Here is a 27220-nt window from a genome sequence, read left to right as displayed (position 1 = left end):
CCAGATTTGGTTATGTTTAACTTAGGAAACAGCACTGTGCAGTCACCCAGGTTTGATGAGATCAGAGAGATCTTGTTTCTGTTCCATCAGTACCAAGTAGGCAGATATACATGGGATTTCCAAGAAGGTTCTGAGAATTTTTCCTAAACTTTGATTGGCCACTTGGAAATTTATTACATACTTCTCTAGGAAAGATGCAGGTTCAACTGAAGGAAGTAGCTTCAGAGCTGCTGGGCCGTGTGGTTGGTTGGGTCCACAGGAACCTATAATGATTGTAAGGCACAGTGATGGTCTTAACACCTCCTAATACAGATGTCGCTTTTATCTGCGCTGTTATTACAGAAATATAGTTTCTGTCATTATGTTTATTTTGCTTAATGATATTTATTTTAGGGCCAAGGTTTTCTTTTGTTTTTTCAGTACATTCTTCAGCCCATAGAGAGGGAGTAAAGCATGCTGGTCTTTTGATGGTCCTGGAGAATAGATGAGAACTTCTTGTTCTACAGGCTTGTTCAACAGCTGTGTATGGAGATCATAATTGCGTGATTAATCATGCTTAAACCAGACTTGTGATGCATGTTTTGTATGTGACATGGATATATTTGCTTTGCAAGATTACAGTGGGAAATCATACTTCAAAAACATTCTTTGTTTGAGACTATTTTTTAAATATGATACTGAAATGCACCTGTACCCTCTATGTGGAAATGCCTGTACTTGTCTCTAGAGATGGACACAAAAATGCAATTGGCCTTGCCAAGTGTATGTGCCCTTAAGCAGGAACGTGCAAGGCAAAATAGATTTGCATTGTTTGCAGGTGCATTTTGAGAGGCTGATTATAGAATTGATACTTAACATAATTCGCTGATTTCCTTGGGGTCCAGTCATGCTAACATTTACGACTGGGGGTTGTACAAACCACTGTGAGGAAACCCACTGACTGCAATTTTGAAAGAACTCGCTGTGCAAGAGAGAAGTAAAATTAGGCATCGTGCAAACACTCCAGATGATCTCTAATGTAATCTCTAAAAGCTGACAGAAGCTGCAAAAATGGCTTTGGCAAGTTTCTAAACTTCTGTCTAAGAGAGATATTTCTCTGTATTGATAGAAACTAGATGCCTTAGTTTTGTCTCTTTCAAGGCAGTGATGGATAAATTTCTGAAATATGAAAAAGCTGGAGGAGGCCTGAAGCTACACAAGTTTTCCATTTTCTTTCTTCAGCATGTTGTAAAAACAGTGTAAATGTTTGAGATAACAAAGGAAGATATGCCAAGGAAAAGTCTCTTGTTCCCTAACTATATCTGTTTAAGATGTAATCATTCTGGTGATGGAGCGTTATGACTCTAAAGGTAACATGTAGCATTCTGATCTGTTTAATTTTGAGACATTGATGCTTGTCGGTAACACTAATTTTTAGCTTTTGTCATGTTTTTTTCAAAGGGTTAGACATGAAGAAAACTATCTTTGTCATGAAAAAGAACATAAACTTTTGAGATCAACTTACCAAGAGAGGATGCAGGTTTCGGCCACAAAACGAAGCCAGCTTTTTCAAGAAAAGAAATGGTTACAGGTAACTGGACTGCAGAGTTCTGTGTAAGAACCAGTGCTGTGTGGGTAAAGCTTGTAAGCTGTCACACAGAATTAAATAAATTTATTGTAGTAGCAACTTTGCTTCTGTGTTGCAATTAGAGCCTTGGCTGTAGTCCAGTTGATAATCTAAGTGATGATTGGAGATGGCAGCCACAGGAATTGTGTTAATCTCATTACAGAGAAGCAGAGCTAGAAGGCTTGGTGGCTTGTGTGCATGCTTAAACTTTCCTCATTATCTTTTTAAGTGTGCTTTTTATGTTATAATTTGCCATTTTAATATTAAAATGATCTTCAGAAGTTTTTTTTTAAAGACAAAAAGTTTTCATCTGCTTCTGGTTAGAATTTATTATAAATACATGATTTACCAGCTTTTATTCCTGAAAGATGATTGATGGTTTTCATAAGGATGAAGGAATCATCATGAAGCAGTCAGCATTTGCTAACAATAGCTTTACACTGACATGTTATGTCACAATGTGGGCAAATGGAATGTTTTTAAGATGGCTTCTGTCCAATTTTAAATCTGCAAGCCTTTTAAGCAAAATTTAGGTCTTTTTTTCACTGTCCTTCAAAACTATGAGTTTACTGTCTATTTATAAGTCTTTTAGACCTTGGTGATTATAGTTGGCAATGTGGCACCTTAGAGAGTAGTAGACTTAATTTTCCTTTTTTTCTGTGCTCTTATCTTGAAATCTCTTTGTGTGATACTTTCATTGCTTTGGTGGATCAAATAGTATAATAATCTGTGTGTTCGTATACACACAGATATATATCTACATCTATAGGTATAAAAATAAAACCTGGAAAGAGAGAAAAGCATCTTAGGTGATCATCTCAAAGTCTTACTTAGCTGAAGAAATCTTTTCTATCCTAGTCATCACCATTGTATTGTTTAGATTTACTTCATCAACGTATAAGAGTAGTTCAACAGTATCACTATGCAGAAAACTATTTTAATCCAGACATTCAGCAGCCACCTCAAGATATTGAATGGAAAACTGCTTTACTTGAAACTCCACAACAGCTAATGTTTTATACTTGGTCCAGCTGAATCTTTATTTCTGTGTAGTTATTAGGGAGAAATTACCCCATTGTTGTACAGGCATGCTATTTATTAGCATTTAATTAAAATTATTCGGAATTCAAGGTTTGGGAAAGGCTTAACCTGTGATGATTGGTTGCTCCCAGCACCCCTTAAGGATTGGTCCTGCCCAAAATCTTGCATGATCAGAAATAATTTTTTTTTCCCCCCTCAGCCCCACTTTTCTTTACTTTCCCTTCTTCCCTGTCTCCTGCTGCTTCTGCATTTGTCTTCAGGGATTTGAAAACCTGTGACAGTATCTAAAATTTATATAATTATATTTCTACTGCAATCTGTACTTCGTGGAGAACACAAACCTGTAAGTGAAGCTGGAGGTTTAGCATCAGTACTGATTAGCTGTCGTGTTAGAAATAGCTGTTCAAGCTCAAATCCACAGAATAAAACTTCAGCTTATGTTTAGTGGGATGAATATTGTCTGCTGCTCCATGGTGAGACTTCAAGTCCTTTTTATCTGTCCCTGGAGGCTGACCAAGAGCACATTAACGGCTTCTTGGCATTTCTAGAAAAGAACGCGGGAGAATTCCAGTTTACTGACTAAAATTTCCATGCTCCCAAAAATGCCTGTGAACTATTCCCAAGCAGGGCAGCTTTCTCTCTGTGAATGCAGACTGTGTGCTTCTGCTATCTATTAATGTTGTAATAACACTTCAGTACTAAAAGTGTGTTTGTAAAACCAGATTCTGTTCATCTTCCTTTCTGTTCCAATGTAGGTTGCTTATTGCAGTGATTGCAATTACTACTTTTTCACAGAATATGTAAAGTCTTTGTATTAAGTAGGGCCTATTAAGATTTTGGCAGTATTCCCAAACCAGTAATACAGACAGAATTGTCCTTTGTGCACACTAAAAGCCTAATTTGAGACTGAAAGAAACAAAACTGATGTTTTTTGGTCTGCTGACCTTTCTATCCTTGACAAATGCCTGTGAGTTGAAACATGGGCCACAGCATTCTCTTGTCGCTAAATCTAAAACCAAAAAAGGAGGAAAGTAATTGATGAATCTAGTGTACAGCACTATTTATAAGTTGAAATTTTTGAGCTAGCCAACCTTTGAATGTGCAAGGACTGTTTCTTCTTATTTTAAGTGATACTGCAGAAGCTAGTTACAGTGCAGCAAACCTGAAAGTACATTTGTTGACAAAATGAGCATTAATGAACTAAACTTCACATAAATTATATTGAAAACATTAAAATAATGTTAAGGTTTGAAAGTGAAGCTCTGAAAAAGCAAAGAAATGCCCAAGTTAGTTATCTGTGCATGGTATGTATGTTTTTATGAGTCTTTAATTATATAAGGCTGCCTTCCTCCCCCACCCCGGATCCCTGCTTCATACATTGCTCAAGATGGAAAGTGTCTGTTCAGAATACTCTTTTATCTTCATTACTCAGTATTTGGTCTTAGAACCCCTTTACTCTATGCCACTCAAACCCTATTTTGGATTAAAATCTATTAATTAGTGATTGGACTCTTTATACAGTATTAATCAATATGACATCTTAGTGATTCAAAACAATTTTATCTGTAACACCACTTTAAGTGAAGAGATATTCTTATTGCCATTTTAAAGATGGAGAACGAAGAAGTGAATTGCCATAAAAAACCACACTGTTTCTAATGTCAGTTTTGTAATGCCTAGTTATTTACCTGTTAAAGGTTTAGTTTTGAATTTGTGGTTTTAATTTTGTTTTTCATTTTTATTATTAATTGGACTAAATGGGGTCAGAGCATGGAATTGAGCTTTGATTTCTGTCGAGAGCCTGTAGATGGCCTGTCAGAGACCTCTCTTGCGGGTTGTATTAAAAATGGTGAATGTAGTCTGTGGCTGCATGTGAAGATAATAGTTTAAGTGGCTTGCAAGGTTTCACAGAGACAGTAAGAAATGTAGTAATAGAAGCAAATTCTTCAGTATGGCATTCAGCTAGTTTGACAAATATTCCTTTTTTTTTTTTCCCTCCATATTTCCTAATTGCTTTTCAAATTCTGGTACAAATGAGCCAAGGGCCATATATTAAATACCTTTGACTCAGGAACACAGACTTCTTGAAGATGCAAACTATCTGTTTGGTTTTCAAGGAAAAACCTGTACAAGGATGCAAATTTGTGAAGCTTTTTTTTTTTTTTTTGGGGCTCCTCACTTCGAGGAGGACATTGAAGTGCTGGAATGTGTCCAGAAAAGAGCAACGAAGCCGGTGAAGGGTCTAGAGTAAGTCATATGAGGAGCAGTTGAGGGACCTGGGGTTGTTTAACCTGGAGAAGAGGAGGCTCAGGGGAGTTCTTAGCGCACTCTACACTTATCTGAAAGGAGGTTGTAGCCAGGTGGGGGTCAGCCTCTTCTCCCATGTAACTAGTGACAGGACAAGAGGAAATGGCCTCTGTACCGGGGAAACTCAGGTTGGCCATCAGGAAGAATTTCCTCACTGAGAGGGGGGTCAGGCATTGGTACAGGCTGCCTAGGGAGGTGGTGGCGTCACCATCCCTGGAAATGTTCAAGAAATGACTGGACGTGGCACTTAGTGCTATGGTTTAGTTGACAAGGTGGTGTTTGGTCAAAGGTTGGACAGGATGATCCTAGGGGTCTTTTCCAACATTAGTGATTGTACACGTCTATGATTCTAAAAATTATAACGTGCTCTTGAAGGAACATCAGTATCATAATGCACAGAGTTTGAACTTCTAGCAAGATTGGTGCAACTGAGGTTGAAGTTCTGGCCGTTTCAAGTCCAGAGAGGGATTTTGTGCTCTTCATTAAAATGAAGTGTTAATTATCAAAAGGGCTATCCGGTTAGTCAGTGTTTCTCCACTTGCATCCTGTGCCTTGTGTTGGACTGGAGGCCTAGAGGAACCATTGCGGGGATATTCTGCAGGAGGACAGATCACTTCAGTTGCCAGTCTGTAGAGTGAGATTCTGTTGTATGGTTGAACTAAGATTTGTTTGTTTGGTTTTTTTTTCCTGAAAATTTTTAACTTGGGAAATACCTCTGTATTCTAAAAGTGAAAGATGACTGACAGTGAGTGTTGGAAGAGAAACCTGGAATTTGATGTTGGAAGGGAGGAATTGAAAATGCTGGAGTTTCTAAATACAACCAACGTAAGAGTCTTGCATGTCAGCAAAAGAATGTCTTCTCATTTAATATTGTGCTAAATTGTACAGACTTAATTCATGCTAACTCTTGAGACTTGTACTGTGTTTTTTTTAGGGGCAGAGGGGTTTCTTTAAGAGCGTTTATATAGTAAACTGCGGTCTCTGTTCTATGCAGAAAGAAATTGAAGACCTCCGAACAAGACTGACCATATTAGAAGCAAAAGATCAACAGCTAAGAAGAGAAATTGAAGAACAAGATAGACTTATTCAGTCACAGGACTGTGAACTGGCTGCTTTACTTGGCTGCATTTCTTTGAGAGAACTGCAGGAAATAAACAAGGCTGTGGATGACACTTTAGCAGCCTCCTATCAAATTCCATTCAGTCTAGATCTTCCAGGAACAATAAAGAGGTATCTAAATTTCAATTTAGATGTAGAGTCTTGTATCTTCCTCAATGTTCTGTTGAATTGGTTGTCAGTTGTTTTCTTTGTGATAGCGCCAGCTAATTAGCTGCATTCAGACTCTGGAAAATTTTCTGAGAAGAGATGTTGAAATTCTAATATTGATGTACTTCCTCAGGAAGGGGTTGTAGTTATTTGAAGGTCTTGCACTTAATGGTTTTTTATGATAAAGGGTCACCTATAGAGAGCATATGCAGCCATCAATTGTTAATACCTATCATCAGTTTACACCATTTCTTCTTGTTAACTGGTGGATTTTTTTTTCCCAGTTTGTTAATGCAGTGATTAAAACATTTCTCACAACCTGAAAGTGTGTACTAGGCACCATTCAAATAAATATTAGAGATGCTGCTTGCTTCAGTAAACTCATAATCATAATAAAGTCCAATGTGATGAGTGTTAAACTCAGACAGTGGACTTGAGGTAGTGGGGGAAAGGAGGCAGTGTGAATACTTCTGGGACACCTACAGTTACATGCACAGCATATGATTCCTTAAATGGAAAAGTAGCTACTCTTGATAATGTTTTGGAAATAACCTCATCTTTATTTACAAAAGCAATAGAAGCACTTGGGGCCTAGACTCAACTGGATGCTGGTGATAGGACTTTGAAAGTGATACTACTGCTGAGAAGATAAAATTCCTGTTTATCCTAACTTGTATTTCTCCCAGATAAGCAATAACTACGTAGCTTGCAATTTCTTTTCTCCCTTCATATTTACTGGGTTTAGTTTGATATTTATGTTCATGAGAAATTGCTGCCCACCCCCAGCCTACTGGGGGGTGAAGGGCAGAATGTTGGAGAGACAGTGCTGATGCTGTGCTAGCACTGCTCAGCAGTAGCCAAAACACTGGTGTGTTATCAGCAATTTTCTAGCTACCAGTGCAAAGCACAGCACTGTGAGGGCTGCTAAGTTAGCTCCATCTCAGACCCAATAAAGGATGCAAAAATGCTGGTTTGGGCTGCACAAGTAAACATACTTAGGCATATGTGAAAGCCTTTGGAAACAGTTTAAATCTCCTATTTCAGGTTATAGTTGGGTGTTTGTGTAAAACCCCAAAGCCTTTTCTGACCATAACTAATGGTAGTGATGTAGATGCCCGCCTATGGCATGGTCACGTAGGAGACAGAGTCCTTGGTTCCAAATGTGGAAGCTCTGTGTTTGAGGTCCTCTGTAGCCTGCCTAGATCTGAACCTACAGACTCAGGGCAAACTCTTACCTGTCAAGGATTTCAGTGTCCTGGCAGGGAGCATGCTTCATCACAGTTCTTAGGCTGGGCTTTATTGTATCCGGGAATGCAAAAGCAGAAATCTAGCAAAAGCCAACAGGCAAGAGGAGTCTGACTCTGGGAAAGTGGAGAAGTTTAATAATTATAGCACTCAACTAGATGAGAGAGACCTGGTGGTTGTAGTTTTTGAGAGAGTTGGCAACAGTCTATTAAGTGGCAACAGCAATTAAGTGCTAATGTTTTGATTTTGGGGTTGTTTTTTTCTTCCTTCTTCATAACTTAAAAGCAAAGTGAACTGGTAGGACCATGTCACAATCTGGCTGATGCAGCCTTTCAAAGGTACCACTTACTGTCTATTCAGCAGCTTCTCTCCTCTCTGCAGAAGATGGTGGCTATCTCTGAATTAAAATCTCCCAAGTGTTGTTTATGCTGTGTCTATTACTCTATTGGAAAGTGCACAAGCTCTCTTGGGAGCACAGACTGAAATCTCCAGTCCAGCTGTGAGACTCAACCACTTGACTTTATGATTTGGCCACTTCCTTGCCTTTGGTTCTCAAATCTCTTTCCCCAAACCACTTGCTACTTTAGGTAGCTGAAAGCATCCCAGCTTGGAGGTCAGCAGCCGCATTTCCAGCGAGGGTTCTCTGCTATTTATTTCTTTCAGGGCAGGCTATATATTTGGAAGGGCTAAGGAGAAGAAAATGCCCTTGCAATGGCTGCAGTTATTTAACAGTGAGAGTTTGTTCAGTTTAACAATGAGCTTAAGTGACAGGTGGCTTCCTTTTAAAGCTGTGCAGTCCATCATATCTTAGGTACAGTGATCTTATGTCTGCATCCAGTCATGTTCTGTTCTCTTTCTGTAAGATGAAAAAGCAGCATGCAGATAGTAAGACATCTGGTGTGGGTATATCTCCTGTGTGCCTGTGGGCATCCCCTACATTGTCATAGAGTTCTAGAATAATTTAGGAGGTCATCTTGTTAAACTGCTCAAAGCAGGACCACAATTTCTAAATAAGATCAGGCTGCTCAAGGCTCCATCTGCCCAAGTTTTGCGTATCTTCAAGAATGGAGATTTTGCAGCCTTGCTAGGCATTCTACATTTCACCACCCTTGCTATGAATTTTTCCTTTGTCTCATATCTAGCCAGAATTTCCATGGTTGCAACTTGCATTGGCTTATTCTAAATCAGTACTTCTTGTGAAAGAAGTATTGTATGTTAGGTAACAGGTTAAAATACTTGATTGATGCAAGTTCAGCATATTACTTCTAAATTCCAAAGTCTTGGGATATTTAATCTTTAAGGGATTTTTCTGGAAACATGCATTTTATTTTATGAATAATTGCTGAAAAAAAAAAAAGGTTTTCCAAAGTTAGCTTTGTTTCTCACACAGATAGCTCTATTACTTATGAACATATACTGAAGATCAGTGCTTATGTGGAAAGTTGTTCAGCATTGGTGGGCTGTACATTACAAGCTCCTGGCTACTGGGTTGGAAGATACTATGTATTTATTCCAACAGCGTTGTGCCAGTCAGTAAAGTACTGCTATAATGTGTTTTTGCATAAATATTTGCTGACTACCTGAATTGCATTTAGCATTGGAGTAACAAGGCAGAGCTAGTGCAAAGCACTCTTAATACAATCTGTGCTGTAATGAATTTTATTCAGTGGCTTGCAGTTCACAATAAAATAAAAATTATTTTTCTTCAGCTAAATGCTATTAAATACAACATATTGAGGCAAACTTCGAGGAACATGAGAGAATATATAAAACGAAGAAGAGTTGCCCAAATAAAAGTATGAAGAAAGAAGAGAGCGAAGCAATGTAACATTGGGATGAGCATTGTTTCTAAGCTTATTTTTCTTGTCAACTGTTGTTATTTTTCAGGAATATTATTTATTTTGTCTTGTTTGTCTTTGGCATGTGGTAAACTTTTTGAGAACAAAAAACCTTTGTCAACAACTAGAGCATGCTTTGAGTTTGAATAATTCAGAAATGTTAGGCATGTTACCCTGGGACCTTTCTTTGAGGGCTGTTGGAAGATGGGGTTAAAACCTGCCGGTTAGTGGGCAAAGAAATATGTTTTGACAGGGAATTCTTACTGAGGTTGAGACCACAGAATGTGGTTGTTTTGCTCATCCAGAGAGACTTAATTGCTCTTGGTAAGCTAAAGGGTGTAATCATTTTTATAAAACGAGGAAATTGCAGGGCAAAAGCTCACTTCACTTCCATGGGGTTGTGCGGAGATGTATTTAAAAGGTGGGACCAGCTGGTGTTGTGTGCACTGTGACACATGCTAGTGTTTTAACTAAAGGCAACATACTGAAATCAGAGGAAAATGGGTATGAGTGTTTGTGTGAGGCACTCTCTCCTGGAGTTTGCAAAAGATATCAAAATATATAATTTCCTTGTTTGCTACTGAGGTGGACACCATTTCAGAAATACATGGTTTTAACCTAGTGTAAGTTGAATTTTCCAATTATAAAGTAAGACCATGTTAATTATTTGACTGACTTCAGTACCTCTCATTTCCTTTACTTGTTTTTTTTTGTCTGTTTGGGTTTTTTAGGAGTTTTTTTTTTGGGGGGGTGGGTTTTTTTTTCGTGCCACAATACAATCTGGGGAAATCTCTTATACTTCAGTTCATATTTAGTTTCATTTAGCATTTTCTTTTTTTTATCCATATCTACAGATGCATGTGTCCATACAGCATGTTGTGCTTAAAATAAATTCCAAAGTTCCATCTGGACTATTGTCTGTGCACTGATTGCTGGCTGAAAGAAATTCAGTTAATTACCTTTAAAAATATTTGAATGCTCCACCTCTTCCACTTTTTGCATGGAATGATTTTTAATTAACAGGAATTTGTTCTACAGTGGCTGTGTGGGATTTCTGAAGATAGGGAAATTTTCTATTGATATGTATTAGTTATTCAGTATGGCCAGCGCTGCAAGGAACTTGAACTGAACTTGAAGGCTTACGTAGCCAGTTCACTTTGCTATCGTGATGTTTGGAGCTCATTTGAGAAAGATGAATTCAAAGTGAAATAATGCTCAGGGGGGTGTAAACCTTTTTAGTTGGAATATACTCAAAGCATTCAGCAACTTCAGTTGAGGGCAAAGCCTGATCAGGTGTTTTTTTTAAGAGAACTTGGTTTACTTGGGAAAAGTAGGAAAAAAGGCTTTTATATAGTTTCACACAGTAATTTAGGAAAGTAGCATTTAGAATGAGCTGTCATGTTTTGTCATTAGGAGAGACTGCTTGGTACGCTTTTTGTTGATCTTCAAAATATATTCTAGTCAAATTAAAAGTTAGCAAGCTACATGAAATTACTGAGCAAGCCTTAATGTAGCCATGTTTATTGATATCAGCCTTTCAACAAAAATCTTAGCTTTAAAGTAGCAAAGCAAATTGCAGTCTATTCTTTCAAAAGGATATCTGTTTTTTACTAGAAAACATGCAATCATATCCAGGAAAGTCCTTTTTTACTGTGTGGTTTGAGTTTTAATTTGACTATTTCTGTGACAGTGCCTACATATCAGAAATATCCTTTGGGAATAGAAGAGTATCACAAATACAAAGAGCAGAGGGATGAAGTGCCTTTATGGCATCAAAAAATTTATATTACAGTGCACAGGCTGCTAATGTTCGTGACTCTTTGCTGGGCCTGTGTGTGGAACAGCAGAGAACTGAATTGTACTTTTAATGCCAGATACTCTTGGAGTCTTCTGGATTTACTTCTTGAGTTATTTGAAGGGATTTTTTTTGTTGTTTTCCGTTTTTCCTGATATTACAACCATAGTAGTGCTTAATTACAAGTAGAAAGTGATGTTGATAGGTAGGCTAGAAGCAAAAATGATCTAAACTTTTTTTGTTTTTTAAATATATTCCTGATTTTTTTTTTCCAGGAGGGACTTCTATGCTGTGTTATAAGTTGTTCCTTGAAGACCCTGATGGTTTGGTAGACCTCTAAGCACACTGCATGATTTTTCTAATTTCTTCTGGCCTCATTTGGCACTGGGGAGGTTTTAGCTGGTCCTGGGACTGGCTGCACATGGAGCCAATTTCAGCAAGTCAATGTTGCTTTTACCTTTTCCTGCAACATTATTTACTTCTGTGTCTTCTACTTGGTGGATGATTTTCCTGTGCTGCATCATCAAGTTTTGCCCTGGGAGGATGTCGGCAATCCTGTGGTGCTCCCTTTGCAGGAAGACTTTCTTCCCTTCTGACCAGACTTTCCTCCTCCTGCTATCACTTGTCCCTACCCAATAGCCACTTGCCTTCCCACATACTGTTACAGTTCACTGATGGTGGTTTGAGGATGTGTGTTTGTGTGCATATGTCTCTAATCTGTGTAAGATACTTGCTCCTGTGCTGTGTGAAAGGATTAACCTTCTGGGCTCCTTCCTTTGTACTGTTCCCAGCTTCGTATGGCAAATTTTCTTCTTTTTCGCCTTCTTAAAAAATACCTCTTTCTGTCACACCTACACCATGCTATCTGTCCACATGGTATTCCTCTAAAATATCAAAAGTCCAGGGAAAGGATAATATTAAAAAGGAATGCAAGTGAGTAAAATAGATAAATGAGAGATGAGAGCTTTCCCTCCTTTATTTCCTTTTTTATAGATATGCATGATGAAATGACTGTCTTGAGTTGTTAGATACGCAGCCAAGACAGGTAACTTGTGTAGTGTCCACCACAGTTAGAGTTTCATCATCAAGTAGTAGGAGTGAGGAAGAGAGAGCGCTCAGTCACCTCACTAGTTCAGTTATTTTTAGCTTTGAAAGTCTGCAGGAATTGAAAAACTGTTTGCATCAGATGAAGAAGTGCTGTACATCACCAGAACTGCTGTGCAGAACTGCCCTCCCTGTCGTTCACTTCTGTGCCAGCTCTGGGCATGGGAACCTTCTGGCAGCTTCAGTTGCCCCCTAAGGTCTGTTGGATTGACTTAATTTCCATTGGTGATAGATCATGTTCTATGATGTGAGGAGAATGCACAGGTCATTTTGAGTAATTGCCTTACTGCCTTACTTAGGGCCCTTTCATGCCGCTCCGATTTTATTTTTTTGAGAGCTTAACACAGAATTTTAACACTGTTCTCTGTCGTAGGAAACCTGTCTTTGACTATGCTACATGAGATGAGCCAAAATATGATTACAGGATTCTTAACTGGTACCACTGCTGCTATTATAGCTAGATATAATGAAGATGGTATGGAGCCCTATTTTTTTTAATTGTAGTTCTCTTGTTTAATTGATCAATTTTATTCTGTGTGCTACGCCTCCACAAAACCTGCAGCAGTGGGCTTGCAGCTGAGGAGCAGAACTAGAGAGGATGTTCCCTGGCATCTGAGGAGGACTCTGCCCTCAGAGGGACTCTTCTCACAGCCAGCTTCCTCTACCCCAAGGGACTTTTGAAGCGAAACTCCACATTTCTTATCAAATGTCATAACTCAAGCCTTGATAATAGGATTGTCTTATTTTCAGCTAGTCCCACAGCTGGGTTTGTGTTTCGATGAGATCATCATCTCGGCTTTCTCAAAGAAGTTGGCTATAGTCTTTTGTGAGAGGCTAAGACAAGTCATAGGTGAAGGAAGAGCTCTGCCTCATCTTTTGTTATCTGACTGATTAGGAGGCTCAGCTTTCTTTTTGTAGATAGATAGGTGTTTTCCTCTCCATTTTGTCTTCTACCTAGGGTTAATTTCATTCCTTTGTTCTCTGCCTAGGGTTGAAGGGTAGAATCCATGGGCAAGTAGCTTTGTTTCTTTTTTTCTCACTCTTGGCAGCAACTCTAGGAGTAACTGTGTACTGAAAGCTTGGCATGCCATACAATGCCTGTGCTTCAGCACATGAAGTGAATTTGCTTCCTGTGAAGGTGCAAACGTGGCTTTGAAGTTCATAGTGATTCTGATCCCACTGGGTCTGGTGGAGACCCTGTTGGAGAGAGGAAAAAGGGCTTCTGCAAAGTCTTCTCCCACACTGTAGGCACTGGCCTTCCTTGGGAAGAACAAGAGGGATAAAAACACAGCAGGGAAAGGAGAAAGCAAGTCTTCCATCTTAGAGGACAGAACCACTGCTGGCAACCTGAATATTTTGGAGCAATTTTAGAGGCATTTTTTTTGTCCTTCTGAACAGAAGGAAGAAGTCCCAGCAGAAAGATGAGTAACACTTGCTTGAGTACCCACATGTGCAGTGTAATGAGGAATCTGTTTTTCCCTGCTGAGCATCTGGTTCCCCCTGCTTGCTTGAACAGCATCCAGTGGGACGTAGCAGCCTATAAAGCCCAGGCTACATATGTGCTGATTCCTCTGGGTATGCACACAATGAGATTTATTTCTCTTTAGAGAAAAATGACCAGCTGCCCCAATCAATGTAGAATACTGAATTTGTTTGTATATAACAAAGAGAAATTGCTAGCAACAACATCCAGGGACAGGCTCTTTCAACCAGTGAAGTAAAATGGATGTTATTCTTAGGAGAATAATTGCAGCTGCTGTGGGCAAGCCCTAGTTTTTTTGCACACCAGACAGATGTGGCAGAAGAATGGGCATCTATTGATACAGAAAATCTGGGGAAAGTATTAGGTAGGATATGATGAACTGCTCCTGCTGTTGAGCTGTTTGACTCTGCCTTTGTTTTCAGTCTGATGCTCCTGTTTTGGGTAGCAGCTGATGGAACAACTGCCTCAACTACCCTGCAGCATCAGCTGGCACAAGAGTGGTGGGAAAAGTGGCACTATGTGAATGGTTGGTTCAGACAGCCAGTTCTGTGCTCTGAATGGTGTGTTACAGGACCAGATTTCTCATTACATGGCAATGAAAACTGAGCTTGGAATCATTAAAGGTGCCATCAGCATTCTCAGGTGGCTGTGAACTGATTGTTTCTTTTGGAGTGATTTTATATTATAAAATGCAAAACTATACTGAGATGCTGCCTCATTGCTATTGCAGGCATTAAAAAAACCCTTATTGATAATTCTTATAAAAAATTGTGAAGTGTCATCTAATGTTCTGATTTTTCTGCAGGCCTTCTAATTGGACCTAGTGGCTGGCAGCACTGCAGCAGACGAGCCATCTCAGTTTAGAGTTCTTAGTGTATGCAAGAGCTGGGCAGGATGATGAGTTTTTATAGTCATATAGGTATAACTCTTTAAGAGTCATTGAAGACAAGTGCAGTCACCCAGCAACCCATGAGTAAGTGAGAAATGTTGTTGGTGAGCTGAGGTCATACAAATGTTGGGAAAGCGTGCTTCTGGTTCTGCCTCTTGATAAATTCTGTGTGGGGAAGCACATGTATTGAAGCAATACTTGACATAAAGCAACAGTGAAGAAATATTGCTCAGCAAGTCAGAGCTAGAAGAAGAGCAAATTGATGGAGCAAAATTTATCTCTCTGATGGTTCAGCACTTGGTGCAAAATTCTGAGTTGTCATTCATATTCCCATTCATATGGGAACCCTTGGAGAACTCTGTAGATTGAAATGTGCAGAAGGCCCAATGATTCTCTGCCTTAAAGTACATCTCTTGATATTTTTTGTCTCAGATCAGATTAATTTTTGAAGTTGGAAGCTTTCCAAGGTGAGACTCTGCATTTTACTTCTAATTCAGGTGACTAGTTCTGGCAACTGACAGAATTTTCATTTTCAGTATGAGTTAAACACAACTCTTCTCCTATTTAGTGTCAAAAGTCCATGCCTCAAGAGCACTATTAGGTTTAGACAGAGAAATTGGATTTTCAGCACATCAGTTCAGCAGACATTTTGTGTTTTCATAATTGTTAACTAATTTTCTCATAATATAGAAGTTTTCCGTGGGCTGCGTTATCCAAGGAAAAATCAGAGTTTGTTTAGAAAAGCCTGAACTATGTTTAAAGGATGATTTTGCTTCCCATTACAGAGATGTGCTGCTGTGAAAATCTCATTGTTTAAAGTCCCATGGATCATTGCACAGATGAAAAGGAACTTATGTGCTTGACTGAAAAATTGCTTTCCTGGTATGGTGATACTCAGATATAGCCCAGACAGGCTTATGAACATAGAATGAAAATCTTGTTATCCAATGTCTTCCTTGATTAGATAGAATCAAACTTTGTGGTAAAGAATTTCAGAAAACAAAAAGTGCTGGTTTACCTTAGTGCATGTCATGCTATCTAGCCCTGAATGTTCCTAACTGAGCAGAAGTTCAAGACTAGCAACAGTGTGGTCTTGTCCTGGTAAAAATCTGTGCATGATATCTGTAAATAATGAATCTGTTGATTTTACTCAAGAAAACTTTGGGTACAAGCATATTTTCTTTTTTTCTTTTTTTTTTTCTTTAGTCCTAGTTGTACATGTCTAGCTTAAAGCTGTCACTTGTTAAGTATAGTTTTATTCAAAAGCTTTGTTTTCTGGTTTGTCTTCAAAACTTTCTGAGATATACCCACTGAGGGAACTGTAAAGATACAAGGAAGTTATTGATTGATTTGATTTTTATATTGTAGATTTCTTCCCTAAAGGCCCAGTGAAGTCCCTAGACTTATGATTTTTGGTGGATTTTTGGCTTGATGTAGACTGTCACAGATGTTTACACCAAATGTTCCCGAAGTATCACTTCTGATTCCTTTTGCAAAGGACTGGACAAAAGCTTTTTTTGAAGGTCAGCTTTTGTTTGCTGTTAAAAGCAAGATTTGAAGTGTAGGGCTTGGTTTAGATATTTTCATCATCTCAGACAGTACAGCTTCTTGTGACTGCAGAATTGGAGGAGGAATCATTAGAAGACATAAGATTGTAAAAGCCATGCTCTGTGCAGGCTGTGATCACTAGAATGAGGTTATCCTTTGCAGGCAGTGTCCTTACTCCTGGCCAAATTCAAACTGTAAACTGTTTAAATCTGCTGATTTTTATCTAGGAGGGAATACATATTCATATGAATTGAGGGTTCAGCCCATCATGCTTTCTCATATGCATACAATATGAGTGTGGCTTCTAGGATGTTGCTCTTGAATTAGAAATTCAAATTTGGGTAATTTTAAATTGTTCTGATTTGTGCTTAGTTTTTAAGAAATGAAAGTGCTTTTTGCTTAAGCACTATATTGTGGTGTAGAGATAGGGAGTTAAATAATAAGATCTTTAGTAATTTTTTAGGTGACAATAATGTAAAGGAGAATATTTACTGTTAAAGGACTCTTGTCTTTCATGATCTTCAGGCAGGGATCAGAGATGGCAGCTTAGTTTCTCTATGAAAAATAAGAATTTTCAGTACAGGATTTATTTGTTTTACACTGGTACCATATGCGTGGTATATTCTATTGTGCAGATATGGAAACTGCATTCTGACTACATTTTTTGTTACTCTGTATATTTTATTACTTATACAGGAACTGTTTCTGTTTAAGCAGTGTGTATATTTGTATATCTTGAATGTGTAGAACAGCATGACTTGCCTTTTGCCCGTTTGCATTCTTTGAATTTTTTCTTAGGAAGCAAAACATAAATACGTAATAGCCTGGTATGCAAAGGAAACTATACTAGAAAAGTAGAAGGAAAGACATTCAGAAACGTGCCTTCCTTTAGTAGAAAGCCATTCTTCCCAGTATTGTGCTAGTCAGCCTTCCTCTGAACAAAGCCACTTCCATAGTATCTGTAATTCCTGCCTGCAAATCATAACTTCTTGGAATATGCTTTAAAAGGCATTTTAAACATTATCTATTATATCATGACATTTAATGTCCTCTGCAGTCATGTGGGAAGCCTATGGTAGAGTGAGGAATGTGTGAACCAGACTACTTGTTTCCTAGTCTTCTTCTGTTGCATTGAATTGGCTTCCTTTATTTAGCTTGCACACCATTCCCAATTACAAACATCATCATCTCAGCAGGTTCTGTGTTATTACAATTCAACCTACTCAGTAGCTATTTTTTTTAAGGTCAGTAAAATGAGCTAAGTAAGGGGCACTGGCTTGCCTGAAGTGTTTGGATCTTTAAATTTTTCCCATTGTCTCTTGTTACGTGCCAGATCAGCCTGAGCTCCTGAACATGCAGCATTCCCACATCCTCCTGCAACTCTCCAGCTGAAGTCCATGTTATGTCAAAGTATTACTTCATTCATCATCCAGAAATTACATCCTTCCTCAGCTCCTGCCTTCCTGTTTTGGTCTAGTATGTATACAGTGAGACCCTAGGATATAGCAAGTCTACATTCCTTTTCTTCTGTCCTCGTTACAGATCCTAATGTGTGTAAGTTCACTGCAAGTCATTTAAATGAAAGGCCTACGTGGCATCTGCATGAATGAAAAAATTGCACATGATGTATAGATTGCTGTGGTTCTGCAAGTGCTAAAAACCTTTCTTTTCCTGCATATTTAGTCAGTTAAATTTGTGTTAATTGAATTTCTGTCTTACTCTAGTCCTTCCAGCAACTGGGTCAAGAACTTTGCTTTCTCTGTGATGGAGTTAGCTTATATTGAATTTGAGAAGTAGGTTCTAAATGGTCCTTATAATGGATTGCTAAGATTGTGAGGACAAGCTGTCAAATTCTTGATTAGCTGTTCTGTCAGAGAAGAATAGCAATGGGTCAAAACTATGGATGTCTTCCAAGGCAAGAATTTAGTGTTATTCCAAGGAGCTCTTTCTAAAGCCATTTACCCTTGTAGTAATACCTAAAGCAGCTTTTAAGCAGACAGAATACCCCTCTTAAAATGAAATATGATGCTCCAGGGTGCTTGTAAAAGAAAATACTCTTTCTGGTTCAAGTCACATGTAACAGATCATCGCTGTTAAAGCTCTTTGTCGGTAGAATGAATCAGTATTGACTGCCTGGTTTCTCTTGTGGGTCATTAGCTTGTCAGTTAATTGGAAAGCTTGTGACGGGCTTCTCTGTGGTGGTGTTTTGTGGTAGAAGAAAACAACCTGGGAATAAACGTAGTTAAAAGCTGTTTGTAGTTCATAACTATGGCTGGTTCTTACATGGTTTTGATTGCTGTGTGTGCATCGTATGTTGGGCTAATCTCTAAAAGGGATAAGAGATTTCTATGGTATAGCTCTGAAGGCTAACAAGGGTTTGAAAAAGGATACTACTGTGAAATTCATACCATAAATAATACAAATACACTTGTAAGCGTCTGTGTGAATGCTGCAACTGTATCAAAAGGATTCTTTAGACTCAAGTCTGTGGTTAATGCAGCTATCAGTAGTTTTGGTCAAATTAATTACTTACTAGTGATACCCTTTATTGGTATAGGCCAGTTTAATTAAAAAAATCCCTTAAAATTATAGCTCTGCAAAATTCTCTTAAAACTATAATTTTTCTGTCATTGAAGCAGCAGTATTTGATTCTTTATTTACCTTTCTTTCAGTGAATTGATACAGACTCAAAAAAGAAATCTGTGTATTAAAGAGGGTGTTGTTTCCCACTGAGCACCTGGTCCTGAAAGTCTGCGTGGGCTTCTGCATCCTTGTTAGCAATGCAGACTTAGTTTGTAATGCTGTTTTGGATGTATTGTTTTAAAGGAAGTTAAAAATTGATCTCTCTTCCCATTAGCTGTGTGAGTTCTGCAGAGCAGTGAAACGTATGAACCTGGGGCGGGGGAGCTTTCTTTGAGGAAAGTAAACAGATAAGGGGAAGAGCACATGGAAGGGATTTGTTAAATAGAGTTGCCATCTATATACTGTTGTTCTTCTGGCTATAACTGCACTTTACATTTTATTATAACCTGGGTCTTTAGAGTTGAATTTTATAAGGCATTTTCAGCACAATTGGGTCAGTCACCCATTATTCATTCAATTACACACTGCAGCCTTGCTGCTTCCCCTTGACATCTGTACACAAAGCTCAGCTTTTTTTTACATAACCTGACCAGCTCAGATGCCAATTGTGGGAGATGCTGAAAGTCACTGGGAGCTCCAAAGCATGAGAAAAGAAGTGGCTAAATAGTTCATTCCCCCCGGCATGCCCAGAGGCAAGCAGGAAGCTGATAATGGCATCATTACACATGTAATACTTTCTGTTTTGCACATATATTGCTGTAGAAAAGGGAGAAATTGGAGACTGCTGTGTAGGAAATGTCATTAAACCACTTTTACGTTACTAGCCAGCTTCATTTCTGTTTGTTGCCTTACACAGGCATTGACTTAACACTGTCATGAGCCGTTTCTGAGAGGGCTGCCTCATCTGGAGCTGGAGGGACCCCTGCATCCTGGGGTGGTAATGAGGTGACTGGCCTTGCTGGGCTGTAGATCGAAAAGGTGTGTGCTCCATGAAGCAGAATATTAGGGAAAGCAATGCAAACAGCTGTCTTATTAATGTGATTAAATGATATGCTGAAATCTGCGTCTGAGACTGTCTCACTCCTGTGTGCAGCTGGGATGGCCCAGCCAGCCTTTCTGTAGGTGATCAGCACTTGAGTGCAAGTCCAACTTCAGTTGCTTTGGGATTCAGACTCATATAAATGCTGACTCTTGAAATAGGGCTCAGTAAATGCTGTGCTTGGAAAATAAGAAGGAGCATGTTGCCAAAAGAAAAATGAAATGTATAGAGGAGGTAGGCAGCAGGAAATGTGTACATGTCAAAACAGGCACTCAGTCTTAACATGCTTTCTGAATAACAGTGAGCTGTGTTTCTTCCACCTGTAAAATGAATACAACACTGCCTTATCATGCAAGAGTATCACTGAAATAAACCCAGTGATGTTTCTGAAATGTTTGGATGTTTCAGCATCGAGGACTAAAGAAAAGCTCAGAAATAAATTAATAGTTCTTATTTGGGAAGAATAGTAACAGTAGGTTGTGAAAGAAGTACAGTTTTTATAACAGGTAAAAGGAAAAATTGAAATGCTGCTGATGGGGAGTTCTGACTGTCATGTACACAGAATTGAGATGTCTGACAGAAAAGAAAATAATGTGTGATAAAGTGATTGAACACTGTATAAAAGTGTATGCCTCCTAAGTAGGAGGGAGGGAAGTATTAAGTTGCAAAAATAATCTCTATCCTAACTCCTGATGTTTGATTTGACTTGGATTTTTTGAACTTTATGTTAAAAATGCAAATAATTAATTTATTTACAGGAACCAAAGGTACAGATTTACACTAGATTCGGTAATATAAAAGTAGTGAACCTACTTGTTTATAAATGTGGAAAACTTTGACTTTGTTCGTGTGAGTGTGATGCTTCAATTTCAACCCACTGTTGAATCAATTTGGTAAATATTTGGTAGGTTTTAAGGATCTAAAGAAACTGAGTAATGGTATTTCATATACAGTTACCTTGAGAACAAGTGACTGTAGTTGAACTTTTCCTGGCCGAGTTGAAAACTGGATTATAAGAGGATAGTCAGCTGCAAACTGGTTGTGACAGAAATGCCTTTGCATTAGATGTTTGGATTACAGTCTAGCAAAGCACCTGTCCTGGACACTGCCAGAGACTTCTAAGACATGATTACACAAATAATCTTAATTGTGTCTCAGACGGTAAGTAAAATCCATATACTCATAAATAACTGTAAAGGTGGTATTGTTTAGACACTAGCAACACTGAAACTAGATGTAGTTTTTTTCTTGCTATTGGCTCTGTTGTGTTAGTACAAGTAATCTTAAAGCCTTATTTCCTTTTGAAAATGAGTCTTGTGTAGCAGCCTGTGTTGAGCAGAAGTCAACTTTATTTTATTTTAATCCCTTCTAGCCTTCAGGAAAAAGAACGATTGTTCAGCATGTCCATTAAAGAAACTACTGCCAAAGTAAGTACATGTTTTCAGTTCTTCAGAATATTTACAGAAGCAGATCATAATAAATTGTCCATGTTTTAGAAAGTTTGTTTTGCAGTCTTCCTTCTGAAAAGACTTTGCACATAAGTATTTTCAAACATACACTGAAAAGCTCTCCTGAACTTTATATTTGAATGGGCCACTGAATTATAATACTTAAGGAAGCAGATGGAGTAATTTCTTCTTTCTCAGCTTTTTTGCTAGTGATCAGTCCTCTTGTTCAGGTCTCTGTTCAGGAACAGACTACTCAGCTTCGTGAAATAAAAGTGAGCTCTGGTCATAGATGAATGTTTTCACTCTTAATAAAGAGCCTCTTTCTTTCCTACCTAACTGACTTTGTTGGTGTGAAGGGAAAAGCATAAACTAAGTGCCTCATTTCCCTGCCCTTTCACTAATAATCTAGCTAGCAATCTCATTCTCACACTCCTTTAAAAATACAAAGAAAAGTGATATGGCATATTTAAACATAACTTTTGTTTTTAACTGGAAATGTTGCTACTTTTCCTTTAACTTTCTTATTTCTCTTGGCCTCCTTTCAAGAAGGAGAATCCTGAAGTTTTCTTTCAGAGTAGCTCAGTGAGCCAAACAGCATCTTTGCTCCATGAATGTTCTAGGAAAAAAAAGATCCACTTACTCTAGTTAATTCATTTAAGTAAGTTCATCTATATGAAACAGGGAGTGGAAAATATTTCTGGGTTTTGATCAATAATCAATTTATGGTCTGAAATAAACTTATTTTTCATGTTCTTTCTCTAGTAGCACTCACCTAAATCAGTAAAAGTTTCATCCTTTATAATCTGTTCTTCCTAATCATCTTGACCAACGCTTTTATTATGCACTGTTAAAAAGATCGTTTGAAGACTACATCTCAATACCATTCCCTCCTTCTCTTCTGCTTTGTTTTGAGCTGATTTTCTCTATTCCTTGCTTATGCCTACATATTGGGAAAATTAGTATAAGACTATTACAACATGATGCTTCTTCCTGTATTTTTAAATGACTATGAATAAAGTATCAAGGAAATTATTGTAACTGACATACAGGTCATCTACTAAAATGAACAAGTCATTCAGTACCTCAAAGTGATGTGTTCTTTCAAGCTCTTTGCAAACTAAAACAGAAGTTAGAGAATTTGCCTTCTCCCCAGAAAATGTGCCTCTTGAGGTTTTATTTTACAACCATAGTGTCTGGAGACTTTTTCAATAAGAGCTGAAACATTAGGTAACAATAGAGAAGTCTGCAAGGTAGAATTTCACAGCTTGCTTATTTCTTTAAAATTTCAATAGATAAAATATTATTTTAATTTCATTCTATTTCTGTGTGATGGCTTATTTATTAGAGAAGATAAATAGGAAGCATGTAATGAGACTCCGCCAAATAATTTACTATGTAGTTTATTAAGATCATCTCAACCTTTTATTTTCATCTCAAAATAAATAGAGCTGGTCTTTTAAACCTTTTTATTGTATGGAGAAAACACTCATTTGTCAAAAGTCTTTTCTTTTCCTCTGTGCCACTGGCATTTCTATGGCCTTTTCTGCCTCATCTGTGTTGTTTTCAGCCGTGGCTGCAAAAGCTCAGTTTTGCCTGCTAATGAAGGGAACGGTGTCTCTTATTCACCACCTTCCTTCAGAAATTATTATCTGCTTTCACTAATGGCAAGATTATGCTGTGTGGGAAGCCAAGTGGACTGTTCCTTCCTTCAGGCAGTGTTGAGAGAATTTCTTTATCTTTTCCAAGGTGCTGTTGTAAAGAAATGTGAAGGTTACTCAAAATTCTTTTTTCTTGAGATGATTGGAGAAAGAGTAAATTCCAGTGCTTTAGTTGCTGTCCTTGTCCCTGTTTTTGCTGCTCTAGATCTAGATTAACATTATATGCTGGAAAGATGGAAGAGGATGACAGTGGGCAAATTTGCTTTTGATATTTTGCTACTTTTCATCTTGGTTCCACACATCTTTGCTAACCAGCTTCCTACTGGTTTCAGATAGACTGCTTCTTTGAGAAGGGTTTGTGTCTGATCAGGGATTTGTAGGTATTTTCCCAAACAAGAGCCTTTTTTTTTTTAAAGTCTGCTTTAAAAAACCCTCACAAACCATTGAAGAGGATTTAAAAATAGATACAGTAATACTTGGCTGTAAAAAAACTTCCCTGAAACTGAAAGGGAGTTTTTTCAGACTTCAAGCTTGTTGGTCTGTGGGACACAGCAGAGCTGGGCACTGAGAACGGGGAAAGGTCATCACTGGGGCCCCAGGCACCTGCAGTCAGACTGGGTAGAGGAGGATGGCGTGTTCGCTGGGAGCAAAGAACACTGGCATTGTGAATGTTCACCATCTTTGTTAGCGAAGAAATAACCTTTCCTTAGAGGCCAAATAAGCTCCTGTAATGAATAATAGTATCTGTAATTAAGATAAAACAATTAGAAAAAATGAAAAGAACTGGAGCTTGTAGAGTAGACCTGATGCAACATGGAAGTAGGGCTATTAGTTTAAAGGATATTACTTTGCCTTTCCCAGTTGCTCATTTAGTTTTGTTGAACTATGTCATATGATAGGCCTGAAGATTAATGTTGTTCACTTATCTGCAGAATACATGTGACATAGCTACAAGCAGAGGCTCAGCAATGTTCTTAGCTCATGTTCCAGATGAATCATCTCTGAGTTGGAGGAACTGCCTTTCAGCCTCTGGTCCCTGCATTTGGTCCATTAATAAAGAGCACCAGCAAGCTTTGTTCTGGTAGTAGTGCTTACAAACTGGACAGTGTTCACTAGAAACTGATTAAACCTCCCAGCTTATTTTGCATAATTGCCAAACAGCTGTCTAGTCATAATGACTTTAAGTTACCACCAGCATGGGATATATTCATGCAGTTTTCCTGGAGCTGAAAGATTCCCCATCTAATTGCAATTCACTGAGCCATTCAGTGCCCCTAAAGAGAGCACTGCTTAGAAAGAAGTCATTGAAAACTTTCAGATTTATTTTGGAGATGGGAGACAGCAATGGCCTTCAGGTTCTTTTGGGCACATTTATTCACCTCTGACAGGTTTGGGGATTTAAAAATACTTTAACTGAATTAGTTGGTGAGTCACTTAGAAGGGGGTACTGAAACAAAGTGAGATATCTGGGAATTGAAAAATTGTAGTAGGTGCAGAAGTGATGAGATATGTATTTTTAAATTAATAGGATGACTCTGAAGTCTTTAGATAGTAACAGTTACTGCTTGGAGGATAGCTCTATTGACTCAAGAAAAAAATATGACCCATTTATGATTAAGAGGTAATCTCAGCTAAACTAAGAGGGTATTATTAATTTAAAAGGATTTACAGATAGTGTCAGATCTGAATTACTATATTTTAATTGTACAAACAGATAATCCATTAGAACTATAATGCTTTTGCTCTTAAAAAGTGAGGTGAGAGATGTGCTTCTGTTAATAAGCATGGCATTTGTTTTTGAGGAGGAAAAAAAAGTGAAGGAAGGAAGGGAAACTTCTCTCTGGAGATTTCATTTCACATCACGTCTTTTCAGAACTGGCCTCTGCCTATCTTGACTATTGCTTTACCCTTGGTTCCAATGTTTTCTTAAGTGTCAGCTACAATTTTGAGCAAGGATTTGACATCTGCCTTCAGAATAAGGGGTTTGCCTTAGTTCAGTGAAAGATTTTTTTCTTTTTGTTTATTTTGCTTTCCTTCCTGAATGATGTAATGTGGAGTAAACTCCAACAGTTTTGAATATGTGAGAGTTGTATGAATTGTATATGTTTCACCTCAGTCCTTCTGAGGTGGCAATGTACACTGAAATGTAAAGTACAGAAACGGCTGAACTTCCTTGATATATTTTTTTCTCTCCTATCTCTCTCCATGTTTTTAATACCAGTTCTGATTGATTGCTGAGGGGCCTTCAGTTAAAAAGATGGGAAAAAAAGAAAGGGCAAATCAGAAACCTGAATCCCAGTCATCTGTATCTCATGATTGTGAAATAAAGTACAGTATCAAGCTGGTATAGCTTTATTTATTGCCCGTGCAGAAATAAGGCTGCTTTGCCTTTTTTTTCCAGTTAAGATGTGGAACAGGGTATATTTTGTGTAAAAATTGCTGTATGTTGTGTTATGGCACTTTAATCTCTAAATGTTGGTTTATTTATGCTCCGCTCCAAGCATCGCTGTTAATACTAAAATTGTACAGAATTTGTAAAATGGCCTTTCTTCTGTGTGCAGCCCTCAGTACCTAGTAGTGCAATGTGTCCTCTCTCATGCAGGAGCTAATTGTAATACCTTTCCCTATTTTTATAATAGAATGTGTAGCAAAGTCTGGAAATTTTGATTCATCTTGGGTATTTCTGTAAAGACATCACTTTTTATTAAGCTTTTTTAGCTTGCTGCAGGATGTTATGTCGTGTCTGTAAACTAAGAACATTTGAAGCCCCATTTGAGCTGCCTTATACTCTTACATGGATGAATTCTATATCATGGCTGTCTGCCTCAATTTAGGTTTGCACGAGTCAGAAACTCTGCAGTACTTTGAGGAGGAAAGTGAGTGATATTGAGACTCAGCTACCAGCTCTACTTGAAGCCAAAATGCTGGCTGTTTCAGGTAAGTCTTAAGTGATGAGAAGGACTAACACTGATAAGGGTTGTATCAGAGCAGTTACTGACCTCTTCATTACAGACTTTTCCTAAAAAGTTGTTGATGTGCTTGCATACATGCCTTCAAATCATGGCAAGTCTAGCAGAATGGGGTTGTGTCATGTCTTGTGTAAGTATTTCAGGCCCCTCTCTGTGGTTTGGAACTACTGGCAGAGAGGATGCTGTGTGGTAGGCAGTAAACATGCGATAGATATTCCATAGGTGAAATTGGTATATAATTATCAACAGCTGTTCCTGGACTCTACAAGTTACGTGCTTAGAGGTCTCTGGCTAAATTATAAATGTATAACTAAGGTATCAAAATTACAAGTGTGGCTTTAAATGACACTTTAAAAAGGAATACAATAATTGGCAGTTTCTGCTGTTCAGATCATTAAACAACTATTGCTGGCAGCAAAGGAGCAATTTTGTCCTTGTAGCACTCATGCATGTTATTTACCACCAATAAAACACTGAAATGTGGTTACAGTGTCTGATATATAACAGCTTTACATGCCTGATGCCTGCTCTGCTGGTGCTAAGAAAAATCTAGGAGCCGTTTAGCTGGGGTGAGATAAGAAAGGGTTTAATTATGCCAAGGCAAAGAGATGTTACACGGCGCGCCCCGGGCTGTGCCCGAGATGTTACATTTATAACAATATCTGGCCAATCCCAAGTGTGTCCACCCTATAACTTTTGGCCTGGTCCACCCCCTGGCCCGCCTCCCGGAATTGGGTCGAGGGGCTTTTTGGGACCCCCTCTTCATCATTCTTCCTCATCTTCGGGGTAGAGAGAGCAGAGTCACCCAGTTTCTTGACTCTGTCCTGTGGTTTAGGCCAAGATATAAGCGTTCTCCAAACAAGACAGGCTTGCCTTGACAAGAGACAAAACATCTTCTACTGGATATGGGAATAGGGTTGATATGGGGGGTATGGAATGGGGTGAGAGGATTAAGGAATGTATAAACTAAGGGGTGTTACAGGGAGGAGAGAGAAAGGGGTTTGTTTCTAAAATCTACTTCTATTACCTATAAAACTTATAAGGTAGAAAAATAAGAAAACCATTGGGGTTTAAGGCATCAGTCCCCCCTTTAGAGATTAAACAAGATTCAAAGATCTTGTTCAATCTCTACTACTTACACATAATACTAATCATATAACAAGTTATTATGCAAACTTAATGCTAATATGAATGGCTGCTCTAACTAGGTTCAGCTTGGTAACTATGAAGTAAGCTTGTGAAGGCAAACTTAGTGAAACATTTCCAAGAATTACTCAATATATAATTCGAATTTGTTGCCAAATTCATAGTGCAAATTTAGCACTCACCTTTATGAAGGATGTTTGGTATATTTTGCTAAAGCCAAATGTAAATTTAGGTTCTAAACTCAATTCATAGTTA

The 27220-nt window shown here is 38.2% G+C and overlaps 1 protein-coding gene across 1 annotated transcript in view; it reads left to right on the top strand.

Annotated features, from left to right (window-relative positions):
• Window positions 1-27220, top strand: part of DISC1 (DISC1 scaffold protein) — a 195497-nt gene that overhangs the window by 55020 nt on the left and 113257 nt on the right. The window contains exons 5-8 of the mRNA XM_027683381.1: window positions 1441-1570; window positions 5949-6184; window positions 21117-21171; window positions 25685-25787. Of these exons, the coding sequence (XP_027539182.1) occupies window positions 1441-1570; window positions 5949-6184; window positions 21117-21171; window positions 25685-25787 (524 nt within the window). The remainder of the gene's footprint in view (window positions 1-1440; window positions 1571-5948; window positions 6185-21116; window positions 21172-25684; window positions 25788-27220) is intronic.

Source organism: Neopelma chrysocephalum, unplaced genomic scaffold, assembly GCF_003984885.1.
Source record: "Neopelma chrysocephalum unplaced genomic scaffold, ASM398488v2 Primary Assembly neopelma1_23, whole genome shotgun sequence".
In the NCBI taxonomy this organism is placed as follows: Eukaryota; Metazoa; Chordata; class Aves; order Passeriformes; family Pipridae; genus Neopelma; species Neopelma chrysocephalum.
This window is presented reverse-complemented; position numbering and strand designations above follow the sequence as displayed.